A 23,697-nucleotide genomic window follows, 5' to 3' on the forward strand; every position below is an offset into this window, starting at 1 on the left:
AGGGGGCTTAGTGTAGAGGCGGCAAGATTTTGGGGAGGGAATTCCAGAATATGGCACCTAGGCAACTGAAGTCATGGCCGCCAATGGTGGCGTGAAGGGAGGAGTGGATGCACAAGAGACCAGAGTCTGAGGAACCGGGTTAAAGTGGTGTGTAGCTGCAAGGCTGGAGGAGGTAACAGGATAATTAAAGGCAAGTCTGTGATGAGATTAAAGCATGTGGATGAGAATTTTTAGGGGAGGTTTTAGGCAATTGGGATGCAATGTAGGTAACCTGAAGACAGGAGTGTTGGGCAAGTAGAATTTATTGCAGGATAGGATATAGGCAGCAGAATTCTGGATCAGCTGAAGTTTATGGAGGATGGTGGATTAGACAGTATCCAGGAGAGTATTGGAATAGTTGAGTCTAAAAGTAACAGGCACGGATGAGGGTTTCAGCAGCAGTTGGGCTGAGGAATGGGTGATGGTGGACAAAATCACAGAAGTGATTGCATGTAGTTTTTGTGATGGAGGGGATGTGAGCTCAGAAGCTTAGCATGGGGTTAAATATAATGCCAAGGTTGCTAACAGTCTGGTTCTGCCTGCAACAGTGGCTTGGGTGAGGAATGGTATCGTTGGAGAGCTTTTGAGGGTTGTGGCGGGGGGCCAAAGATGATGGCTTTGGTCTTCCACTGGAGGAAATTTAATCCAAGTCTGAACATTGGTTAAGCAGTCTGTCACACCCAGAGGGAGTGGAGGGTTTATGTAAGGTAGTGGAGAAGTAGAGCTGGGCACATGTAGAAGTTGTCTCCCGTATGAGCAGTGTACATTTGACTAGTATAAAAAGTTCATGATAGATCACGCCAATTTCAGCATCATCTTGTGACTATTGAAGAACAACGGTAGAATCCTGAAAGCAGGCCACTTGGATGTCCTTTCACCCACAGAATGATATATTGATAAAGTATAAGGGATGAGGAATTATTTCCCCTTTCCAGCTTTCTTCCTTTACCCCTCCCTTGAAGTGAATGAGTCATGTTGGGGAAACCGTTCCATAGGTATCAATAACCTGAGACATGCATTCTTAATATTTGACTTTTGATGTCAGCAGGTTGTTTGCCTCGGGGGAAGCTTCCGATCTGAACATATTTCCTGTCTTCCCAACGCACTTACTTCAAAATCCTCAACCTCATTTGCACATCTTGGACCATTCTTTTCAGTCTTTTGATTCTTTCCTTCTCTGTCTCCCCGGCCTTTCCCTTGCTCCACACTCAGCTGCAGTTTCTTCAGCCATTTCAGCCCTAATGTCTATGGAATATCCCCACTAAATTGCTGCACATTGCTGCTTCTCTGCTTTCCAAGTCTCTTCAAACCTAATTTTTGAGCATGCTTTCAGTCACCTCCTCTCCTTTATAACTGCTTCGTGTATGCTTTTACTGCATTAAAGGTGCTGTATAATTGATGTACGCTTTTATCCTGTGCAGCAAGATCACTTAATAGTGGTTAAGAGTGGAAACCTTGGCTAATGTTCAGACTTTTTGTGGCTTCTTCCCCAGCACAAAGGACGTCGAGAGTTATCTTTCTGCCATCACCACCCTCTGAGATTGGATAACTAAACACAGACGGTCTTCCTGGTTTTCAGTGAATTTAAACAATAATGAATATTTGTCCGTGGTTTTTCATTTCTTCACTATATCTTAAATTAGTTTTAAAAATCCCACCCTTGAATTAGAAGTTATACAGTTATTGGAAAGCAGCTTGTCTTCGTGGCTACAATACTCACTATTTGAAGGAACAATATATTTTGGTATGAAAGTATTTTACTTGTGAAGTTGAGTGTTAATGTGTCACTAGAATACTTTCTGATTACTATTCCTACTAGTTGTCCTTTAATTGGTATCTACTAGAATGTTAACTTATTACCTTGGACTGATTTACCTTGGTATGTAGTTTAGTTTAGAGATACAGCACTGAAACAGGCCCTTCGGCCCACCGAGTCTGTGCCGACCATCAACCACCCACTTATGCTAATCCTACACTAATCCCATATTCCTACCACATCCCCACCTGTCCCTATATTTCCCTACCACCTACCTATACTAGGGGCAATTTTTAACGGCCAATTTACCTACCAACCTGCAAGTCTTTTGGCTTGTGGGAGGAAACCGGAGCACCCGGAGGAAACCCACGCAGACACAGGGAGAACTTGCAAACTCCACACAGGCAGTACCCAGAATTGAACCCGGGTCGCTGGAGCTGTGAGGCTGTTGTGCCATTTGGAATTCTTTTGATTATTTTTCCATAAAGGATTTGGAAAATCACTTTTTTAAAATGTGGTGTTTTAAATGGTAGTATATTCGCAGAAGATACCAAGATAATGGCCCAGAAATTGCTGGGGAACTAATGGCGAGTTTGCAGCTCCCGCAGTTATTGTCTTAAAAATCCCCCAGGAATTTGTGGCAAGGAATGAATATGACATATGTTGTGAATCACCACAAATTGCTAGACTATTTGTGCTGCTCCCCCATTCGCCTTGAAAAACTGGGAGCTCGCTGTTGATTTCCTCATGAGTGTAGAGAAATAGCTGGATTTGCGCTGTAAAAAACTGTGGAGTCTGTCCTGCAGACCGTAGATTGTTCCTGGAGGGATTTTAAATTTAATTTTTTTTCTTTATTTACCTTCTTTGTCACTTTTCTCTCTCAATCCAGTCTCTTTTTCTCTATTTCAGCATGCGGCTAATTTGACTAATTCGCCCGTTTTTTGTTCACTCTGCTTCTTTCTGTATCTTTAAATTTAATCGGTTAAGGAGGTGGACCATTGAGCTCAATGTTTACAACATTCCAGATGTCTCCTTAGCCTCACTGCACCATTATCAGCTCACATTTCCAGCAATCTGCAGTACAAATATAATACAATTTGAAGGGTGAAGTTTAAAATCCACTTCATGGTGCTTGCTGTGAGATGTGCTGTTCCAGCAATTTCTGGGCCATTAGGTGGTTAAAATATGAATAAGTTAAACTTTGTTGTTTGTTATAATATATAAATAATAATAAGATTTTTTAAAAAGCTTGCGTTTGTAGAGTGTCTTTCATGACCTCAGGATATCCCAAAACATTTTGTAGACAAATAAGTACTTTTGAACTGTACTGTTGTGACGTAAAATCGGATAGCAGTTCTTAACCTTTATGCATCTGTGACCCTCCCTCCCTCCTGTGTTATTAAAAAAATTCCACAGATCCCCTGTAACACAAGTATTTTTTCTGTATGAAAATTAGTTATACAATTTTTGTTTTACTTAATATGAAATTTGCTGGTTCTGAACAAAAATATTTTCAAGACATGGAGATCTGAACTCCTAGATACGCAGTAGAAGGACTCCCTCTGGTCCATTTACCAGACCCACAAGTAATGAGGTAGATTTCAGGCAAAAAAGGAACTCATTTCATGGAAGGGAGACTCTGGGTAAAAGCAAACTATGATTGAGTAACCAGGAGGGAGAATCCCAAGGTAAGGATACCTCTTCTATACCTCCTGACGTGGGGCCGTGTATTTCCCATGTTGTAGTTGGTGGTGAGTGAATCTGGAAAATGTCACTGGATTAAAACGCCGAGAACATCATAGGGAATGAGGGCTTATCTATGAAAGAAGACTTGTTACTTTGAGCATGAGGGAAAAGTATTTGGGCTGAACCCTAATTGTAACTAGGCTTACTTTGCTGACAGAAATATCCTATTTAGTCTTGTTTGAAGCCAAAAGGGGGAGAAAGTGCCGTTTTAATTTATGACCATTGAAGATCTGTGAATGCTTCTCAAGCCATTAAGCCTCCTTTTTGAAAAGTTTTCAAAAGCACCTCTGTTGTGGTGAAGTGATTTGCTTTTTGTTTATAGTGCTCCATTCCAGTTTTTTCCCCATAAATGTTTGGTCAATTGTGTAATTGGTCACAGCTATACTTTTGTTCCGCATAATTAAAACTAGCTTCTTAAGTGCACTTGACATGCATGCAAGATCGATATGTAATAAAGAATCTCATCAGATATAGTATGTCTAATGTACTTTTTCAGTAGAAATAGAAATTGATGAAGTCATCTGCTTTATTTTAAACTGGATTTTCTGTGTGCTTACCTCGCTCTCTTTGTTTTATCAGGTTACAGTAAAAGGTTTTGCACCACTTCTTCAGTTTGCATACACTGCCAAACTTCTTTTGAACAAAGAAAATGTATTGGATGTCTGTAGAAGTGTAGAATTTCTTGGAATCCATAATATTGAAAAAACTTGTTTCAGCTTTCTTCAAGCCAAACTTTTTGGAAAGGGGAGAGATCATACAGGATTTCCAAGAAAGGCATGCTGTCAGAAAACAAATCTAAAAATTCCTGTTGGTGACAATGAAAATTCAGAGGCTGATGATGATGTGGAAGAATTTCTTGAATCTGAAAATCCCAAGAGTCCTTGTCCCAAACTCCGTAAATGCATTGAAGTCGGGAAAATTTGTCCAAAAGTTCAAAATGAAGCCACTGATGCCAAGTATTCCTGTTTGAAACAGAGCGGATGGGCTAGTTCATCTCTTTGCCCTAAGTATCGAAAGTTTCAGTTAGCTTGTGGAAAGGAACGACTGACATCATGGGGTAATAATTTGTCATTACCAAATTCTTCGTTAGAGCAAATTCTTTCAAAACAACAAACTGAATCTTGTCAAAGCCTGACATTCCCTCTTGAGTCAGAGGATGAACGTGCAAAACTGTTTGAAAAAGATAGTGATAGCACATCTATGGAGGGGGAGGGTGGAGTCTTTGATGAAGAGAATATTGAAGTGAAGAAGCAAATGAATACAAGCTGTCCATTAGCACAAGATTCTTCAACTGAAGAAACACAAGTGCCATCAACACAAAATATCTCAGGTATTCAACTAAGCTGCACTGGAAAGCATTATGACTTGCCTTGTTCTCAGGCAGAGCCATTTGTCCCTGGAATGTTGCAGTATGGAAACTTCGAAAAGAGCAGTGCTCCTCCTTCAAATATTGAAGAAACAAAAATTGAAATTGGTCGGGGATGTGATCAGCCAAGTGCTTTTGAAAGAGCAGGGGGAGACTCTGAACGAAAGTCAGTTATTTTTAGCTCAAGTTGCACTAAAAGACAAGAGAATGCCATTGCAGCGTCCGGTGGCCGAAGCACTGTGGAAAGGGAGGTGGCAGAACATTTAGCAAAAGGATTCTGGAGTGAACTTTGTGGTGCACAGTCTAGCTGTGAGACTGAATCTTTTGTTAAAGAGAAAAGTTGCCCAGGACAATTCAATTTTGAGAGAATTTCTCAATGCCCACAGTTTTCTGCAGAGCCTTGCCAAACTCTTGAAGGAAAGAGTCTTTCTCAAAGTACTTTCCTACTGCACTATACCTCTTCATCGCACCTATCTGAGTCTACTTATAGCTCATTGAAGTGCCCATTTGCATATGATACTGGAAATTCGGTGTGTTCCAGCAGCTCAGGTATAGAGGAGCTTGAAAGTGACCAAGGACAGCAGCAAGACAAATATGACACATGTACTACAAACTCAGGAGATGAATTTGGGTCAGAATCAGAGGATGACAGTGAGTCATGTTCTGCCAGAGAACAAGAATGTGAGGTAAGAAAATTGGAATGCAATTATATACACTCCTTGAACAAATCTAGATGTGTTATTTCTCTGGAAAAGATAAAAAGGTGTTTAAAGTTGGGGATGTTATGGTGAAATAATAAAACATACGAACCTTACTCGAGTACTTTGGAATGTAAGATGGCTTTTTAAAAACGCATCTTAGACTAGCACTCTGTCCTTTTTCATCTCTGATAATTTGGTGAAAGCTCAGCCTAAAATGATGGGATGGAGTCTCTCCTCCCTTTGAATTGTAAAGGTGCATGGTTGAAGGACTTTGGCTCACAGTACACCAACAATTTATATTTATATAGCACTTTTAACATGATATGTCCCAAGGTGCTTCACAGGAGCGTTATTAAAAAAGACACTGAGCCACATATGGAGATACTGGGTCAGATGATCAAAATCTTGATAAATGATGTAGGTTTTAAAGAGTGTCTTGTAGGAGGAAAGCAAGGTTAGGGAGGCAGAGAGGTTTAGGGAGGGTATTCCAGAGCTTGGAGCCCTGGCAACTGAAGGCGCGGCCACCAATGGTGGAGCGATTTAAAATCAGGGATTCTCTAGAGGCCAGAATTAATGAGTGTAGATATCTCGGAGGATTGTGGGGCTGGAGAAGATTACAGAGATAGGGAGGGGTGAGACCATGGAGGGATTTTAAAACCAGGATGAGAACTTTTAAGATTAAGATGTTGCTTGACTCTGTAGGTCAGGGAGCACAGGGTTGATAGCTGAACGGGACTTGGTGTGAGTTAAGACATGGGCAGCAGAGTTTTGGATGACTTCAAGTTTACAGAGAGTAGAATGTGGGACACCAGCCAGGAGTGCATTGGAATAGTCAGGTCTAGAGGTAACAAAGGCATGAATGAAGGTTTCCGCAGCAGAACACAGGATCATAGAATCAGAATTGTTACAGTGCAGAAGGAGGCCATTCGGCCCATCATGTCTGCACTGGCTCTCTGAAAGAGCAATTCCCCCAGTTCCATTCCCGTAACCCTGCACATTCTTCCTTGTCATATAACTGTCTAATTCCCTTTTGAATGCTTCAATTGACCCTGCCTGCAACCATGTTCTCAGGCAGTGCATTCCAGACCTTAACCACTCGCTGCGTGAAAAAGTTTTTCCTTATGTCACTTTTGCTTCTCTTACCAAATATTTTAAATCTGTGTCCTCTCGTTTGGGAACAGTTTTTATCTATCTACTCTGTCCCGACCCCTCATGATTTTTGAATACCTCTATCAAATCACCTCTCGGCCTTCTCTTCACAGAAAACAGTCCTAACTTCTCCAATCTATCTTCATAACTGAAATTCCTCATCTCTGGAACTATTCTTGTGATTCTTTTCTGTACTCCCTCCAATGTCCTCACATCTTTCCTCAAGTACGGCGCCCAGAACTGGATGCAATACTCCAGCTGAGGCCGAACTAGTGTCTCAGTTACGAACGACCGCTCAAATCAAAGCCCCCAATCATAATATACGATTCTGATTATGGTGGGAGAAACGCACCGTTGATTCAGTTCCATCCCTCTACAGATTGTCTCGCATATCATTTTTAAACTTTCCAAATTAGAGAAAGACCTAGCTAAATTGTACCACCTGTTAACCCCCGAATGAGGCTAACCAAACCAAGTGTCTTTAGATCAACGAATTAACTGTTTAATTAGAAAAACTAAATTCTTAAACACTACTAAGATATAAAGAACATTTAAAATAGAAAAAATTAGAGTCCTTGCATATGTACGCTCCTTCCAAAATGAAATCTTCCAATGTGGAATAGTTCAAGGTTGCTTGAAGTCCTCTCAGCCATCCGATGGGGAAAAAAATGGTTCTTACAACAGTAGAATAGTCCGTAGTCTAATTCAGCTGTTGAATTGATGCTCTTCTTTTCCAGTGATGAATTTCAACAATTACAGTTCAGTATTTAAAGGAATTTGGTTATTTTATTTTAAGAAATTAATCTGGCTTGACATCAGAATTCTGAGAGTGTAATAAATAGGGTTTAAACAAACCGAGAGAGCTCTCATTTCCTTCAGTATATGCTGGTCCAACTGTCTCTGTGTCTGTCTCTGTTAACTGTGTCTCAAAAGCCACTTTTTCACCTAGTTTCAAATGTCCAATCGGCAACAATGTATCTCTCAAACCTCAGTCTCTGAGTGGCTGTATCCCGGGGCAACCAAAATACACTCTTTTTGAATCACAGTCTCTGGCTATATCCTGGGGTAACGAGAATGCATTCTTTGACTCAGTCTCTGGAGCTTGTTGCTTTAAAGCAGTACTGCTCCTTTTCCAGCCTTAAAGGCACACCGCATTCTTCCCAGAAAAAACACTACAGGATTATAACAACAAGTTCAACATAACTTCCTTGCTCTTGTACTTTATGCCCCTATTAATAAAGCCCAGGACACTGTATCCTCTATTAACCGCTCTCTCAACCTGTCCTGCCACCTTCAATGACTTGTGCACATGTACACCTAGGTCCCTCTGCTCCTGCACCCCCTTTAGAATTGTACCCTTTATTTTATATTGTCTCTCCATATTCTTCCTACCAAAATGCATCACTGCACATTTCTCTGCATTGAACTTCATCTGCCACCAGTCTGCTCATTCCACCAACTTGTCTATATCCTTTTGAAACTCTACACTATCCTCCTTACAGTTCATAATACTTCCATGTTTCATATCATCTGCAAACTTTGAAATTATGCCCAGTTGAGCTGCGACAGGGTGAAGTCCAGCGATGTTACGGAGGTGAAAATAAGCGGTCTTAGTGATAGCACAAATAAGAGGTTGGAAGCTCATCTCTGGGTCAGATGTGACACCAAGGTTATGAACAGATTGATTGATTTAATCTCAGACTGTTGCCAGGGAGAGGGATGGCATCAGTAGCTAGGGAGTATGGTTAGTATAATCAACTAAATGAAAAGAAAATTGAGTAGCTATTTACTGTTTTATTTTCTGCCTAACAGTCTCTGTAGAAGGCTTGTATAATTTTGTAGAAGTCACTGTCTGGTTGAGTGATCTGTTCCTTTGTTAAATACCCAACAATCCCATTACCCTTTACTACCCATCTGCCCTGCTCCTGCTTTCTCTCTCCACTGCTTCTGCGCTCGCGCTTTCCTCTCCTGCTTTCCTCCGCTCCTAGGTGTGCGCTAACTCTCTCCCTCTTGCTCATGTGAGCCTCCTCCCTGTCTCTTGCTCCTTGCTTTCCAGTTGTATTGTTACCAGTACCAGGCACTGCATTATAGGAAGGATGTTGAGGCCTTTGCGAGGGTGCAAGAATGATTTCCTAGAATAGGTGCAGGACTTCAGCTACTCTGAGAGGCTGGAGTTCTTCTTCAAGCAGAGAAGGTAAAGGGGAGATTTGATAGAGGTGTTCAAATTCATGAACTATTTTGTTAAAGTAAATAAGAAACTCTTTCCAATGGCATAAGGGTCGGTAACAAGAGGCCACTGATTTAAGGTAATTGGCAAAAGAACCAGAGGTGTTATGAAGAAGAAAAATATATAGCATGTTATTTTGATTTGGAATGCACTCTCTGAAAGGTTGGTGGTGGCAGATTCAATAGTAACTTTCAAAAGGGGATTGGATAAATGCTTAAAGGGGAAAAATTTGCAGGGCTCCGGGGAAAGGACAAGAAAGTGGGTCTAATTGGATAGCTCTTTTTCAAAGAGCTGGCATGGGCATGATAATTGGCTTCCTTCTGTATCATTCCATGATTTTATAATGGCTGTGTTTGCTGACAACACAACCACTAGGTGGCACGGTACTGGCACATGCGCAAATGCAGCCTCATCGACTGAAATGTCACTGTCTGCAACGTCTCAGGCAGCTGCCACTAATGAAACTGGCACTGCTCAATTTGTAACAAATGAATTAAACCCACACCTGCCTCAATGGCTGCAATTGCCGCCTCCATCCCACCCCCAACAGTATGCCTCTCCCTCCCGTCATCGCCACTTCTCTTTGCCACTCCCTCCTGCACCCATCTGTTCGCCGCTTGTTCCCTGCCTCCCCACCCCCAGCCACTCACTCCCCGCCTTGGCATTGCCTCACTTTGGCGCTCGCTTCCCGCGTCGCCCCATTACCCTTCGGCTGCTTGCTCCACCATCGGCAGCTTGTCCCCCACCGCTTCTCTGGCCGACACGGTGGGGAGCGAGTGGCAAGTGGCGAGGCCGGGGGTGGGGGGAAAGCGGGGAATGAGCGGCCGAGGTGGGGGTGGCGGGGGGAGAAGAGGGGAGCGAGCAGCCGAGGTGAGGAAGCGGCGAGATGGGTGGGAAGAGAGCAGGCGAAGCGGGGTACTGTTGAGGGCTAATGGAGTCAGCGACTGCAACCATTGAGGGGTGAGGCAAAGTTCGGACGTCATTGTGTGGTGACGTTGATGTGCGCATGCACAGATTCATGTTGGCAAATGTTTGGACGCACTGATGACATCTGCGTTCGCTCTGCACATGCTCTTTGTTGTCAGGAAACACTGTTCTTTAAAAGGCAGTAAAGCCTAGTTGCCATTGGATTATTAGAGATTTAGTGACCTTGGAATGTGAAATGGATCTCTCCTGTATGCATGGCCTGTTTCTTTGCAGTCAGTGTTGAGCAGGATTTTTGTTTCAAGCACCATCTTCTAATTAAGGTTTTGATGGAGGAGACAGCAATGTAGGGAGTTGATGAGATTATGTGCACAGGGACATAAGTAAGTGTGAACGGCTTACTGATGATACATGACTAGTATTTGACCAATTTCAAGTACTGAATAACATGAAAGTGTAACCAAAGAGGATATGAGCAAAATTAGTAACAAGTGGCCCACAGTGAGGATGATACAAATTGCCTACAACAAGACATAAATTCACAGAATGGGCATACAAGTGGCAGATGGAATTTAATAGTGTTAGATGGTGCATTTTTATAGAAAGGATAGGGAGAGGCAATATAATAGCACAGTTTTGAAGAATGTACAGGAACAGAGGGACCTGGAGGTGCATATGCAACGATCTTTGAAGGTGGCAGGACATATTGAAAGAGTAGTTAGCAAAGCGTATGGGATCTGGGACTTCATAAATAGAGGCATTGAGTACAAAAGCAGGAAAGTTAAGCTGGACCTTTATAAAGCTCTGGTTAGGCCCCAACTAGAGTATTGCGTCCAGTTCTGGTCGCCATACTTTAGGAAGGATGTAAGGGACTTAGTGGGTGCAGGGGAGATTTACAAGAATTGTTCCAGGGAGGGGGGATATTAGTTACAAGATAGGGTTGGCAAAGCTGGGGTTGTTCTCCTTGGAGCAAGGGAGATTGAGGGGATATTTAATAGAAGTGTACAAGATTATGACCGTCTTAGATAAGTTAGACGAGGGAAATTTTTCCTTTAACTGATGGTACATGGACTATGGGACACAAATCAAAGGTTTTGAGCAAGAGATGCAGGGGGAATGTCAGGAAGAACTTTTTTACGCAGCGAGCGGTAATGGCCTGGAACAGGCTGCCAACGTGAGTGATTGTCGTCTTTCCCATCAATGATTTCAAAAGGAAATTGGATGAGCACTTGAAAGAAATAAACTTGTAAGGCTACAGGGATCAAGTGGGGGTGTGGGCCTGACTGGATTGCTCTGCAGAGAGCTGGCATGGGCTCGATGGGATAAATGGCCTCCTTCCGTTCTGTAAATGACTGCATCTCTGCGTATAAAAGGAATGAGGGAGAAAGCTATGCTATGAGAAAGGAGAAAGGAAGTAAGGATAGCAGCAGATTTAGTGATGCAGTAAACCAGTTTTTTTTTTTAGCTGTACCGGGAAGGTTAATTGATTATCTGTCGGGGGCAAAGGTTATCAGAAAATGACTGTTACTGCAATGAGTGGGAAGAAAACTGTCCTTGTGGGAGCTAATGGCACAAGAGAAGGTCCAATGCTTAAACTTGGATCTAGGCATTTTTCTTGCAGACCGAAGGTGATAGAGTTTATTGTTTATTGAGTTGTATTACTGATTTTTGATGAAGACAAGTTCCTTAGTTGAATTTTGGGAGAAAATGAGTGGCTGGCTACATAGTGCAAATTGGAGGACTTTGTGTAATGGTGACTATTTTTTGAAGTGAGCAAGTGTGCTCCAGGAGCTATTGGCTTCATCTCAGTAAAACAATAGCAAGTAGGCTGGCCACCAACATAGAAAATTTGTCCAGTCGTTTTACACTTCATATGTGGAAAGAGCAATAATATGAAGGGGGGAATTGCCTGCAACCCAAAGGAAAATTGTTGTAAGCAAATGTAGACCAAAAAAAGATAGAAAACGAAGCATTTTGTGTACTTCTGATCAGAATCTTAAAGCACAAGTACTGTGTAATATGAATAATAGGGTGGTTAAATCAGGATGTTACCAAGTTATTGAGCCTTCAGAAGGGAATATGACAAAGATGGCAGAGTGGCTATATGGATCAGAGAAGAAATGGAGTCCATAGAAGGGAATAATATGTAATTTGGCTGATGCAGCTGAGAGAGTATGGATTGAGTCCAAGGAAAGAAGATAATCAAAAAGAAAGAGCTTGTGTTTATATTGTACGTTATTGTTATGCCTTAGGACATCAGTGATCCAAATCCAATTAATTGCTTTTTGAATCATAGTCACTTATGTAGGCAAATATGGGGGCAGTCAATTTTGTATGTAGCGAAGCCCCACAGGCAGCAAATGAGATGAATAGTCAGTTGATCTGTTTTTGATGGTATGTGTTGGAGGATAAATATTGACTAGAGTATAGGGAGAACTTGCTGCTCTTCCTCCAGTAGCACCTTGGTATTTTTAACACTGACCTACACAGGCAGATGAAACTTTGGTTTAATGTGTCATATCAAAAACAGCACCTCTGACCATGCAGTGCTTCCTCAGTACTGCTTTGAAATGTTAGCCTCAGATTCTAGAATGGGGTGTCAACCAATAAACATGTCTCAGAAGTGAAAACGCTATGAGCTGAATATTCTAGACGGGAGGCAAAAGAACACTCGGAATATGCCGGAATATTACATTTTAGGAAGAAAAACAGTGGAGGAAAAATAATGGTGTATATGTTTCCAGAGATGGTGCACTATTTATTTTAGTTTGCCAAATGCTGTCAAACAAGATAATTCATTTTCAGAATCCATTCGGAACTTGGTTGACACCCCATTCTAGAATCTGAGGCGAACATTTCAAAGCAGTACTGAGGAAGCACTGCATAGTCAGAGGTGCTGTTTTTGATATGACACATTAAACCAAAGTTTCATCTGCCTGTGTAGGTCAGTGTTAAAAATACCAAGGTGCTACTAGGTTTAATAGACATACCACCATTTTAATCAAATGTTGGGCCACTCTGATACAGTTTGGAATCTTGTGATAATCAATCCACCCTTTGTTTGATGTACTGATGTGAATGTCCCTTAGGATGGTTAAAAGTCAAGTTTAAAAAAAGTTTCAGCTAATTCAGTGTTTGCTGTTTCGTATGTTGAAACTCATTCATATATAGTCCTTTTCTGTTCATATACTTTATACTTATTTCTGTCTAATACTCTTTCTCTTCCTTGTGTATATTGAAAAATATTTGTCGTAGTACATATGCAATTAAATGTAATGCTTATTTCCTGACTGTCACAATTAAAAGCCTATGTTATATTTAACTGTTTCAATGCCTTCAGCTCCCTGATTTGCATTTCCAAAGTAAATGGTCCTGTTCTCCATAGCACCAATTATCTGAGACCTGGGGAAATCAGGCCTCTCTCCTATCAGTCCCTGCTGCTTCTCTCCCTCAATCTGTACTCTTTTTTTCACTCTCCTCACTCACCACTACCTCCTGCCCCCCACCTCCACCTGCAGCTTCAATGCCAATCGCTGTTTCCTCCATGCCACTCATTCCTGGCATCCCAAACACCAGTACTGCTTTCTCTGTCCCTGTCTGCTGTCCCATTTTGTCCTTTTGCCAGTTGCCGCTTTTAACCACCCAATATGTACAGAGGCTAAATTGAATCCATACTGGTCGTAACCTGGGAACTAGTTTTGAATTCTTTTAAGGCACTTTTACTGAGCAGTATAAACAAAGTCTTTGGTCCATGAGTCTTGAAGGGGGCTGACATTCATGAGACTTGAATTAACGTTTCTAAGTTTTTTCAACAAGAAGCAGGAATGCAGTAAGTGCTTTAAAGAACCTGATTGCTTCCCAGGTCACGGCCAGAAATAGGATCTTTAAAGAAGGTGGGTCAGATTAGCACCGGTAGAGCTGGATCCACTTTTTTTTTATTGTTTTAATTTCATCATGCTGTACTGTACTTGGCAATATATTTGATGTCAGCAAGTACAGTATAAGCTTACTGTGTACTTTCAACAAGTAGGATGAGATTTCCAGCTGAGCAGAATAGTGCTCCGGGGCAATTCCTGAAGACATATAGCTTTCATTGTCTAGTCCCCAAATGCTGCCAGGCTCCTCAACTAGCATCCTACACCTCCAATGCTCTCAGACTCCAAAATTGTGTTCTCCTATCCATACAAACTTCCCATTCCAATACTCTTTCAACAATGCTACAGAACCCCTCTCTGCCCACACCCTTGCAGTCCCACACTTGGACATTTCCAATGCTACCAAATCCTAGTATCTAATCCACTTCTTCAAACCCCACTACATACCACCCATTGCTCTGAGATCTCCCTCCCATTGTTGTCACCCTCTGGTTGCCCCTCCAAGTACACCTATGCACAGCAACCTGACACTCCACCATTGCTATTCCGGTGCTTAAGGCATCAAATTTATATATTGCTCAAAATGCTGGTGGTTATATGAGACCCAACTATAAAGGCTTGATTGGGACAATTTTGCCCTCAGTGCATAAGGTACTATTTCCGTAGCTTCCTTCATCTTAAAACAGTTATTTATATTTTAAAATCATGATGAAGTGAGACAAGAGATACGTACTAGTGGATTTCTTATGGCTAATTGACGCTGTGTTATATGTTGTATAACACTTGCCACACTTCCATTTCTCCCAGCCCCACAGTGATCCGTCTCCAAATTTCCATCCTAACGTTTCAGCTTTTACCACACCCTCCCAAAGCTTGCACACTCCTACCTACCATCTTTCAACATCTTTCCTACCATCCTCCAGTGCTTCTTGGACTTTCCGAAGAAAATAATTGTAGACATAAAATTGAGTGTATGGCTAAACAAGTTTAATTAATGATTACAATATCTGCAAAAATACAGATACAACTACATCATCTAAACATGAAAGTAACACGAATGCTGTCCTAATAATTAATAAATATAGATCCACACCCAATCACTATAAACCTTTGGCCCTGATAATGTATTATGTTGCATAACATGTAAGAGTGTATCCTCCAACCAACCATGAACAGTTCCATGGGAGATCCACTGTTTCCTTTCTCTTGTTCACTCCATAAATACCTTCATGATCACCTGCATTTTGAGCAAAATTTGAATTATCTTAAACCATGGGTATCCAAACTGCAGACTGTAAATCACAAATGGCCCTGAGCCCTAGTAATCTAGTCCTTCAACACCCAGGCAAGTCTATTCTCTTTTGTATTTTTTTGTAACTGATTTGTCCTGTTTGAATTTTGTGGGCCTGGAAGTTTAGAAAGAGATATTCTTAACACTGTCTCAGTGGTGAATAAATCCTGCCAATACAAATTAAGCATTATCTTGTATAATGCCCCTAAAGTCAATTGAAGAAATTTGAAAAAATAGCCGTTGAGTAGTTCCAATATGAATTCCTTCCACAATTTACGGAAAATAATATGTGGACTTAAAATTGGTGAGACATTTCGGGAGCATCGTTTGAAAAGAAGGGACTTGGAAGAAATTATAGATGGAATTTTACGTTGGGCGTACCACTGGCCAAAAAGTTAGAGACGAGCCCACCTCTGCTGGGCCTGGGGAGCCATGCCAGGATTTTATGCTCCCCAGGTTCCCCCAACAGCCCAGCTTTCTGGGGGCCTGAGACACCTGCCGATCTCTGGTAAAATACCAGCGGTGGTGGGAGGAGGCCTTTAAGTGGCAGTTTATTGGCCACTTAAGGGTCTTGATTGGCCTGGGGCAGATGGGTCCTTGCTCGTTACCGCCGCCCCTTGTAAAATTTCAGCAGGGTGGGAAGAGATCGGGAACAGCACCCTCCACTTGCCACTCAATTTTACAGCCCCACCGCCACCAGTCCGTTACTGTTGAGGGGAGCGTAAAATTCTGGCCTATAAATGTGGGGAGTGGGTGAATCGTTTTCTGTAGATAAAAGAAAGACGTTTATATGGTAAAATTGTCTTCATTTTAAATAGTGTGGTTTCTCAGGAATATTCAATTGCCCCGAAATTAATTTGCTTAGTATGGAAGCAGTGTCAGGAGAATTGCAAAGTTATGTACTCTAATCTAACCAAGTGTACACACGTGTCAGTTGGTTTGCATTGTATGTGCAGATTGGAATTTTAAAAACATTTTCAAAACATAATTAACTGTTTTAAGATGAAGGAAGCTATGAAAATAGTACATCATGCATTGAGGGTGAAATTGGCTCACGGTTAAACATGTGAACTTAAATTGGCTGAGGAAATGGGAATGAAAAATGCCAGGGCCTAGCATCTCCACTTCATTTCCACCCAGATAATAGTGGAATTGAGGTAGCAAAGAATGAAATATTGCTAAAGATTGCAGGATTTTACATGTAAGTGAGTTGTGCTCATAACCAGATCACGCTGGACTATCTCTTAAGCTGGTTCAGAAGTCCATTCACTGAAAGCCACATCCGCTGAACTGGCCATGCCCGCGGGCCAGAATTGAGTTCGGTCAGGGGTGTTCATCACATTGCATACAGGCACCTGTGGTCGCGTGATTCCACTGTTGGTCACCTGACCTGCAGTGACCAGCACTCCATTGAAGCCAGTTGAAGATCTGTTTCTCTTGCTGCAATTACTTTAAATTGCTTCAAATTCAGTTTCAATTAGTTTAAATTCACTTGGTTGATCTGCCCTTGATGCATCAAATCTGTGACTAGCAGTCAATTGAAGCCACACTGGTGTGTCCCACTCTGCTGCAGTAATTAGTAAAGAGAACACAACAGTGACCAACAGTCAACTGAAGCCAATTAAAAAGCAAGACAGAGCACTAAATCGGTTAGTTGAAGGATGGCTCATTTCCTGGCAATCCAACTCCTTTGTGATGCTGGAAGACGTCCTGATCCACTCATGAATAGATTACGCTGATAAATAGGAGATTTTACATTCAGGCTTATGCTAATAAATTGGTGTGGAAACGTCAGTGGAACTTCACCACCACAAAACCGGAGCAAGGTCCAGCATGTTTTGCTGAATGGGCTCCTAGTGGAAACTCCATGCTCATATCTTCCTCCACCCAACTCTTTTCCTCCCTGTTTACCTGTTTAAAACTTGTTATGTTTCAAATATTTTCCAGTTCTAACGGTCTGACCTGACACACAAACTCTATTTCTGCACGTCTGCTGCCTGACCTCCTGGTATCTCCAGAATTTTATGTTTATATTTCAGATTTCTAGCATTCACCATATTTTGTCTTTTTAGTTAAAGTTAGTTTGCACTGAAAATGTAATAGATTGTGAAAGGTCAATGGCAACACCTTTAGGGTATTTAAATTGGGGAATAACTTTTGAGGATTGTGATAAACTATTCACCTTAAGGGAAAAATCTGCATAAAAGGCCAGATCAAATATCCCAAATTCTCAAGGAAGACTTGAAGTATGTGGATTTAAAAAAAAAAATTCATTGGTGGTGTATAACTTGAAAAGCATCCATCTCTTGCAGATTTCAAATGTTACCTACTTAACTGTAAGAATTGTCAACTTGTTTGTACAAATTTTGTTTCCATTAAATCTTTGCTCATGAAAATCCTGAAAGACTGATTTCATCAAGTTAGTTCAATTGAACAACAAAAGGGAACATGCCTTTAGTTTATAAATGGGTAGAAGAATCATGGATTTTTCCTTCATGCACCTAGAATTTATCGCTTAATTTTTCTGACTTTTGTGAATCTAATTTGTGCAATTGGGCCCCTTCTAGGTAAAACTACCATTTCCTGTTGAAAGAATTACACTGTTGTCTAGAAATGACTTTCAGACGATGCTAAAACTACATAAACTGAATCCAGAACAGTTGGATTATATCCATGATATAAGACGCCGCAGCAAGAACAGAATTGCGGCTCAGCGTTGTCGAAAGCGAAAACTTGACTGCATTCAGAACCTGGAGTGTGAAATACATAAGTTGGTAGGTTGAATAAAAAGGGTGCTCTGTAGGTGTTGCTTTTTTATAAATGGGAAAAAAACCATATCGCCTGCTTTTGCTAACATCATTGTGTGTGTGTGTGAGTGAGAGATATATTCTCCTGCACGCCATTACCTGGAAAAGATAATCTTGCTGCACCAGTAACCTGTCATGTATTTGTGCTTTAAATCCTGCACCAACAGCAAAAAAATGTTAAGTAACTGAAAATCTGTCTCCGTGTGTGTATGTACTTACATTGGAAACATCTTTTAATTTTGTTTTTTTTTCCTCCCCCCTCGATCTAGTTGTGTGAAAAGGAAAAGCTACTGCAAGAGAAGGGCCAGTTAAAAGAGTGTATGGGTGAAACATGGGATAATTTATCTGTTCTTTGCAAACAAGTGTGTAAAGAAGCAGCCTTGACTGCTGAACAAATTCACACACTAGCAAAGTATTCCTCCCCAGAGTGCCCCCTTTCAATATTGAACACCCAAAGAAATATTGGCTCCATCACCTGTACAAATCTGACTTCTTCATATCCAGGATATTCAGCTGATGCACGGCGTATGGAATGTAATAGTGAGCAAGGCTCTCATCTGCAGCTTCAAGAGAAAATAATGGATGCACCCAACAGACCACAAGAAAGTATTACAGCAGACCAGTCTGGAATGGAACAATGTTGCCAGGCTGTAATGACTGATTTCTGCCAAGAAATGATAGACAAGTGTACCACAGATGAGTAATCCTGCTCTATTTTACTGTTTCAGTAGAACCAATACTGTCTTTGTTTCTTCCCCCCCCCCCCCAGCCCCGCCCCGCCCAAACTGCATTTATCTTCATGTCCATCAACTGGACTTGGAACTAGAAATTTAATTACAGGAATTAACTAAGCACAGTGGATCTAGAAGAACAGTGCAAATTATCTACAATCTTTTTATGCATGCAATTTCTATTGTCTTGAAACCTAAGGTGTGTTTTGTAAACAAAATGTCCCTTTTGAATTTATAGATTTTACTACATGTGAAATTTTATGCAAGGTTCAGTGTAATGTAAGAAATGGGTATGAGCGAGAGATATTTTTAAATCCTCCGATTGAAACTGTGAGGATGTGGAAAGAGGGGAAGGAGGTAAATATATTCAGTCAAGCAGTCCACAAACTCTCACCTATCTCTAACTTTTTAAACATTTCATTAAATTTTAAGCATTCTTCCTTCATCAGGCACTGGCTAGCCTACATCATCGACTTGCACATTTACGTGAGGTGATGCCACTTTAAACTTAAACCTTTAAAACCTGTATTTTGGATTTTCATTTTTTTTTAATAAGTTTTCTCAATTGTTGAGGTGCTGTAGAAACCATGAGCAGTGAAGTTTTATAAACAAACACTAATTTGTCTCTTAAACATAATGAGAACATTTTTAATCAGATTTTCATCAAGCATTATAAAGGACGCTCTACGACCAGACCATTTACTCCATTTGATAATAGTGAGCTGGTAATTATGCCTTATATGGATAGCTCTTTCAAAGTACCAGCACAGGCACATTAGGCTGAATGGCCCCAATAACGTGCTCTGATTCTATTTTTTTTTTAAATTAGTTAATCAGCATGAAGGTGAGATCTTGTGCCATCTATTGTCAGCCTGGCTATGATGACTGATCAACACTTCCTTTAGTAATTGTGTGATTTCCCATTCTCAAACAATGAATTTGTTTCAAAAATCAGCAAGGTGGGAACTTTTTACTTGCATGACTATTTTAACTTAATGCTTAAATATAATGTTGTATTAGATCCTCCTTCCTGTTTAATTGTGGTAGTTGGGTGCATTAGTTTGTTGTAGAATGTTTTGTATTTTTCTTGTATTCGGGAGGCTCTGATGATTATGCTTGTAGAGTCTCGAGTTTTGACGCAGGGAGAAAGGGAAATATCTGACCGCTCTAAATGTGTTAGTAGATGAATTCTTGTTGCATCAATGTCTTGGAAGGGTTCAGGATATGACTGAGTTGGGAGCTTCTTTCTTCCTGGGCTTCTCCCCACCCCATTCATCTCTCATCCCTCTTTCCTCCCTTGCCCAGCACCCTTTTCCCCTCCCCCCTAACCTGCAGTAGAATAAGAGGTTTATCATCATGGGTTATGAAGCCTCACTGAGCTGGTGCTGTTCTGGGTTGAAAAAGAGTGGTGAACTTTAGTGGCCTAAATGCCTTTTCCCCCCCCCCCCCCATATTGAACTTGACTTGTGCCAATGAATACTTCGACTAAATAGTCTTCCTTTTCACACAAGCATTTGTTTCCTCCCCGCCCTATTGTGGGGGAAATGGAATCTTTGGGATACTTGCATTTCTTTTTGTATGCACTGCTACTTTCTTGATATTTTTACTTTTTGAACAATTTCACAACATTTTGACAAGACATTTCATTTGGGGAGAGTTTTTTGGTTATTGTAAATAATATAGCAGCTGTAATACTTGCTCAGTATAGAGCCCTATTAACATCTCTTTCTCAGATGTTAAACCACTATAATGTTATTTACAGGAGTACTACAGTATATCAAAAGTTTCTAAACAGCTAAAGTTTTCAATTGTAGTACAGCTTTACTAAACATTACTTGAAAATGAATTATTAAATGTAAAAGCTGGGTTTAATTTTGCTGCTCTAAAATTTTAATCTGAAAATAATTATGACTCTATCCATATCTTACTGTATAGTACAGTTAGATGTAGAGCATAATATAAAAAATTGGTGTTCTGTGGAAAGCAAGCATTGGGGAAGTTTTCCCTACACATTGATTGGGATAGAAGGAAGTAGAAGCCACTTATTCCAGCCAACAAACTTGACTACCTCAATGCAAAAGGAATACATCAGGAGAGGCAATGGTATACTTAATTTACTCAAGTATCTGCTGCAACTTTTTCTGTGGACATGGAATTGCCTACCTGTTTATGATACATATTTGACTTGATCACAAATCACCACTGTGTATTGTGGTGGGAAAAAGTGAGAGGACCGCTTAGTGGGAGAGTGGTATAACTCTTGTTAAATTTTCTTTGTGGACCACCCAGCTCAGCGCTGTTGTCAAGGATGTTGGACTGCTCTACATATCAGTGTTCTTGTTGTCTTTCATCACTTTAGGCTACCATAGAGCCAGGTTAATGTTGTCCTATTAGAAACAGCATTTCATTACAAAGTTAAATGTCCAATGCAAATTTTTTTTGTGTGATTTGATTTCTTTCATAAAGCAGATACTCAAAACTCTCATACAATTTGAGATTATTTTCTGGAGTATTCCTTTAAAGCTACACTGAAAGAGGGATTTGGATAGGTTAAAAACAGGAAGTTGCATCTAAAATTCTCACTCGTTTTGTGGGGGAGAAGGATTAAACCTGTTAAGGAAATTTCATCAAAATTGAATTAGGAAAAAAAACAATTTGTGTTTTAAACTCTTGTTTTCTTTTTCTCCAGTAGAGGGCATCTGAGACTCATTGATTATGAAGAGAAGTTCATACTGTGACCTTCTTAAAATTGGGTGGAAATTAATGGAAAAATAAATTGTCTAGCTTCCTCCCATGTCTGTAATTCCTTGAACCTCCTCCCCTTGCAAAAACAAGTACATTCTAATTACAATATAATTAGAATTAGTAATAAAGAACTCAAAAGTAATAATTTATATCGCCTCAGGTAAAATAATTCTCTTTTTCTTTGTGAAAGTTTTTATTGCATTCTAGCCTTTTGCAAAACCTAATAGTAGTGCTTCCTGTTACCTGTTTTATAAAAATAGGGAACTGTTCTGCTAGAAATTCTGAAGGTTTATAAACATAGTAAGAGCCACCAGCTGGAAAAACTGAAAAATAGCAGGACGTTTTGATACCAGCTACAGCTTGTGCACATTTTAACTGGTGTTTATGTTCACTGCAGTGTTGTAGTTTTATACTAGTTCATATCTGATGCTTATTTAATGGATTACAGAAAAAGCTGCCTCAAAAAACAAAACCAGCAATAGGCATGCTTATTTTTAGTAGGCTGAGTCTTCAAATGCAATATCTCAATTTACATACACTTAATAAACAAGCACATTGAAATGCCCTGGGAAATGTAATTCACTGCAGGGATATGGGCTGTATGATTTGAAATCAAGAGGGTTCAACTTTTCACCTCGTTAAATGTGCAGATGAGTCAAATTTACTGCCCTAAGGGTTTCATTGGCATATGGTTTCTGCAAAATCTAATTGTTTTTGTAAGATATGTAAAATGCTGTCTAAGCTTTGCTTCACTTCCATTTGATTTTTGCACATTGTACTGACCTTTTCTGAGTGCTGAATTTCCCTACAGCTTTCAAAATTCACCTTTTCTATTATATAAAAATGTACAAACAATTTATACATTTCTAATGTTCAGTTTTATAATGAACAATTATTGTGAACAGATGTGGAATGCTAACATACTACAGACTACAAACGTTAGGTGCAAACATGCTACTATGATTAATGCTTCTTTTTAAAGCCGTAATGGAAGGTTAGCACAGTGATTGGTTTAATAACTAATGGCTGTATGATCTGCATCTGTTCTATTTACTATACATTTTTTCATATCCAACCTCCCTACTAATCTATTAAAGATTAAGTTTTTGAATTGAGCTCCAATACCTGATATTTTACTGTCTGTTTTCATGAGTGTTCCCAGCATTGTACAGTTGTATTGTTGAGTGACTATGTATTCACTGCCATTTTCTGTTTGTTTTTTATATTGTACAAACTTTAAAGTAGCAACAGTAATTATTTGGCATGTTCTAGCTTCACTGAAGATATTTGTTTGAAATCTTTACACATTTTTCATAAAATGTAAATATTAAAATGTGTGGGACAGTTGTTCATCTCAAAAAGTTTCCAATATTTGTGAGTCTTTTCAAATTGTATATTGGGTCACAGATTAATATGTACTGAATGTTGATGAACTTTGGGGAAAGTACTGTTTCATTGTTTATATTCTGAACTACAGCACAAACACATTTAATAAAATTTGATCACGATTGAGGTGGGGAAAGGGGAGGTGGGGGAATACATTGCATTGATTTGAAGTCCAGCGTGTACTGCTAATGTGCTGTCAGAAAATTGTTAATTCTACTCTGGTTTCTTTACTTTTCTGTAGTACCTGATTTTTGTCACTGGATGGAGTTGTATCCTCTTCAAAAGACAACAACTCTTGTTGGGGTTGAATCTGCAACCAGCAACAGGCTCTGCTATCTTATTTAGTGTCAGTATATATGTGGACAGCTGAACTGAGTGTTGGTAGGGTGTAAAGTCATGGCAGAGAACAATTGCACGTGAGCCTGAACCAGGAGCTACGCAAGAGTTTTAACTAAGCCAGTGCATAGCATTCTTTCAACCTCTATGTGCAAGTACTGGAGCTCCTTTTAAGATACCAGAGGAGTTGGGACTGGGGAAATGATACTTGTTGCGCATCCAGTCACTAACCTCCCTCCAAAGTCTAATATAAAAGCAAAATACTGTGAATGCTGGAAATCTGAAATAACAGAAAATGCTGGAAATACTCATCAGGTCTGGCGGCATCTGTGGAGAGAGGAGAGTTAACATTTCAGGTCTGTGTGACCTTTCATCAGAGCTGTACTACAAGTTTGTTTACTTCGGTCTTTGGCCATTGTGGGAAACATTTGAACTCTCTTTTTGCCTTTGTTTTCTCTTGTCTGCCAACCTATTGGTGCTATTTGGAGACTAAGCTCAAGTTTTATTGAATTGGCTTCCAAGTTGCTGATTCATGAACACACGTGCATCTCGTGAGATCTGTTTTGCCCGAGCTTTCATGGCCAAATAGTGGGAATTGGGGTCGTAGAGCCTCCCATA

At 40.3% G+C, this 23,697-nt stretch overlaps 1 protein-coding gene across 2 annotated transcripts in view; it reads left to right on the top strand.

Moving 5' to 3' along the window:
• Positions 1–22,729, top strand: part of LOC137374426 (transcription regulator protein BACH1-like) — a 98,321-nt gene extending 75,592 nt beyond the window's left edge. For both annotated transcript variants that reach the window (XM_068040515.1, XM_068040514.1), the window contains exons 3-5: positions 4,121–5,593; positions 17,642–17,848; positions 18,151–22,729. In XM_068040515.1, the coding sequence (XP_067896616.1) occupies positions 4,121–5,593; positions 17,642–17,848; positions 18,151–18,585 (2,115 nt within the window). In that variant the 3' untranslated portion in view covers positions 18,586–22,729. The remainder of the gene's footprint in view (positions 1–4,120; positions 5,594–17,641; positions 17,849–18,150) is intronic.
• Positions 22,730–23,697: the final 968 nt, after the last annotated feature.

The sequence above is a fragment of the Heterodontus francisci genome, chromosome 10 (genome assembly GCF_036365525.1).
Source record: "Heterodontus francisci isolate sHetFra1 chromosome 10, sHetFra1.hap1, whole genome shotgun sequence".
Lineage (NCBI taxonomy): Eukaryota > Metazoa > Chordata > Chondrichthyes > Heterodontiformes > Heterodontidae > Heterodontus > Heterodontus francisci.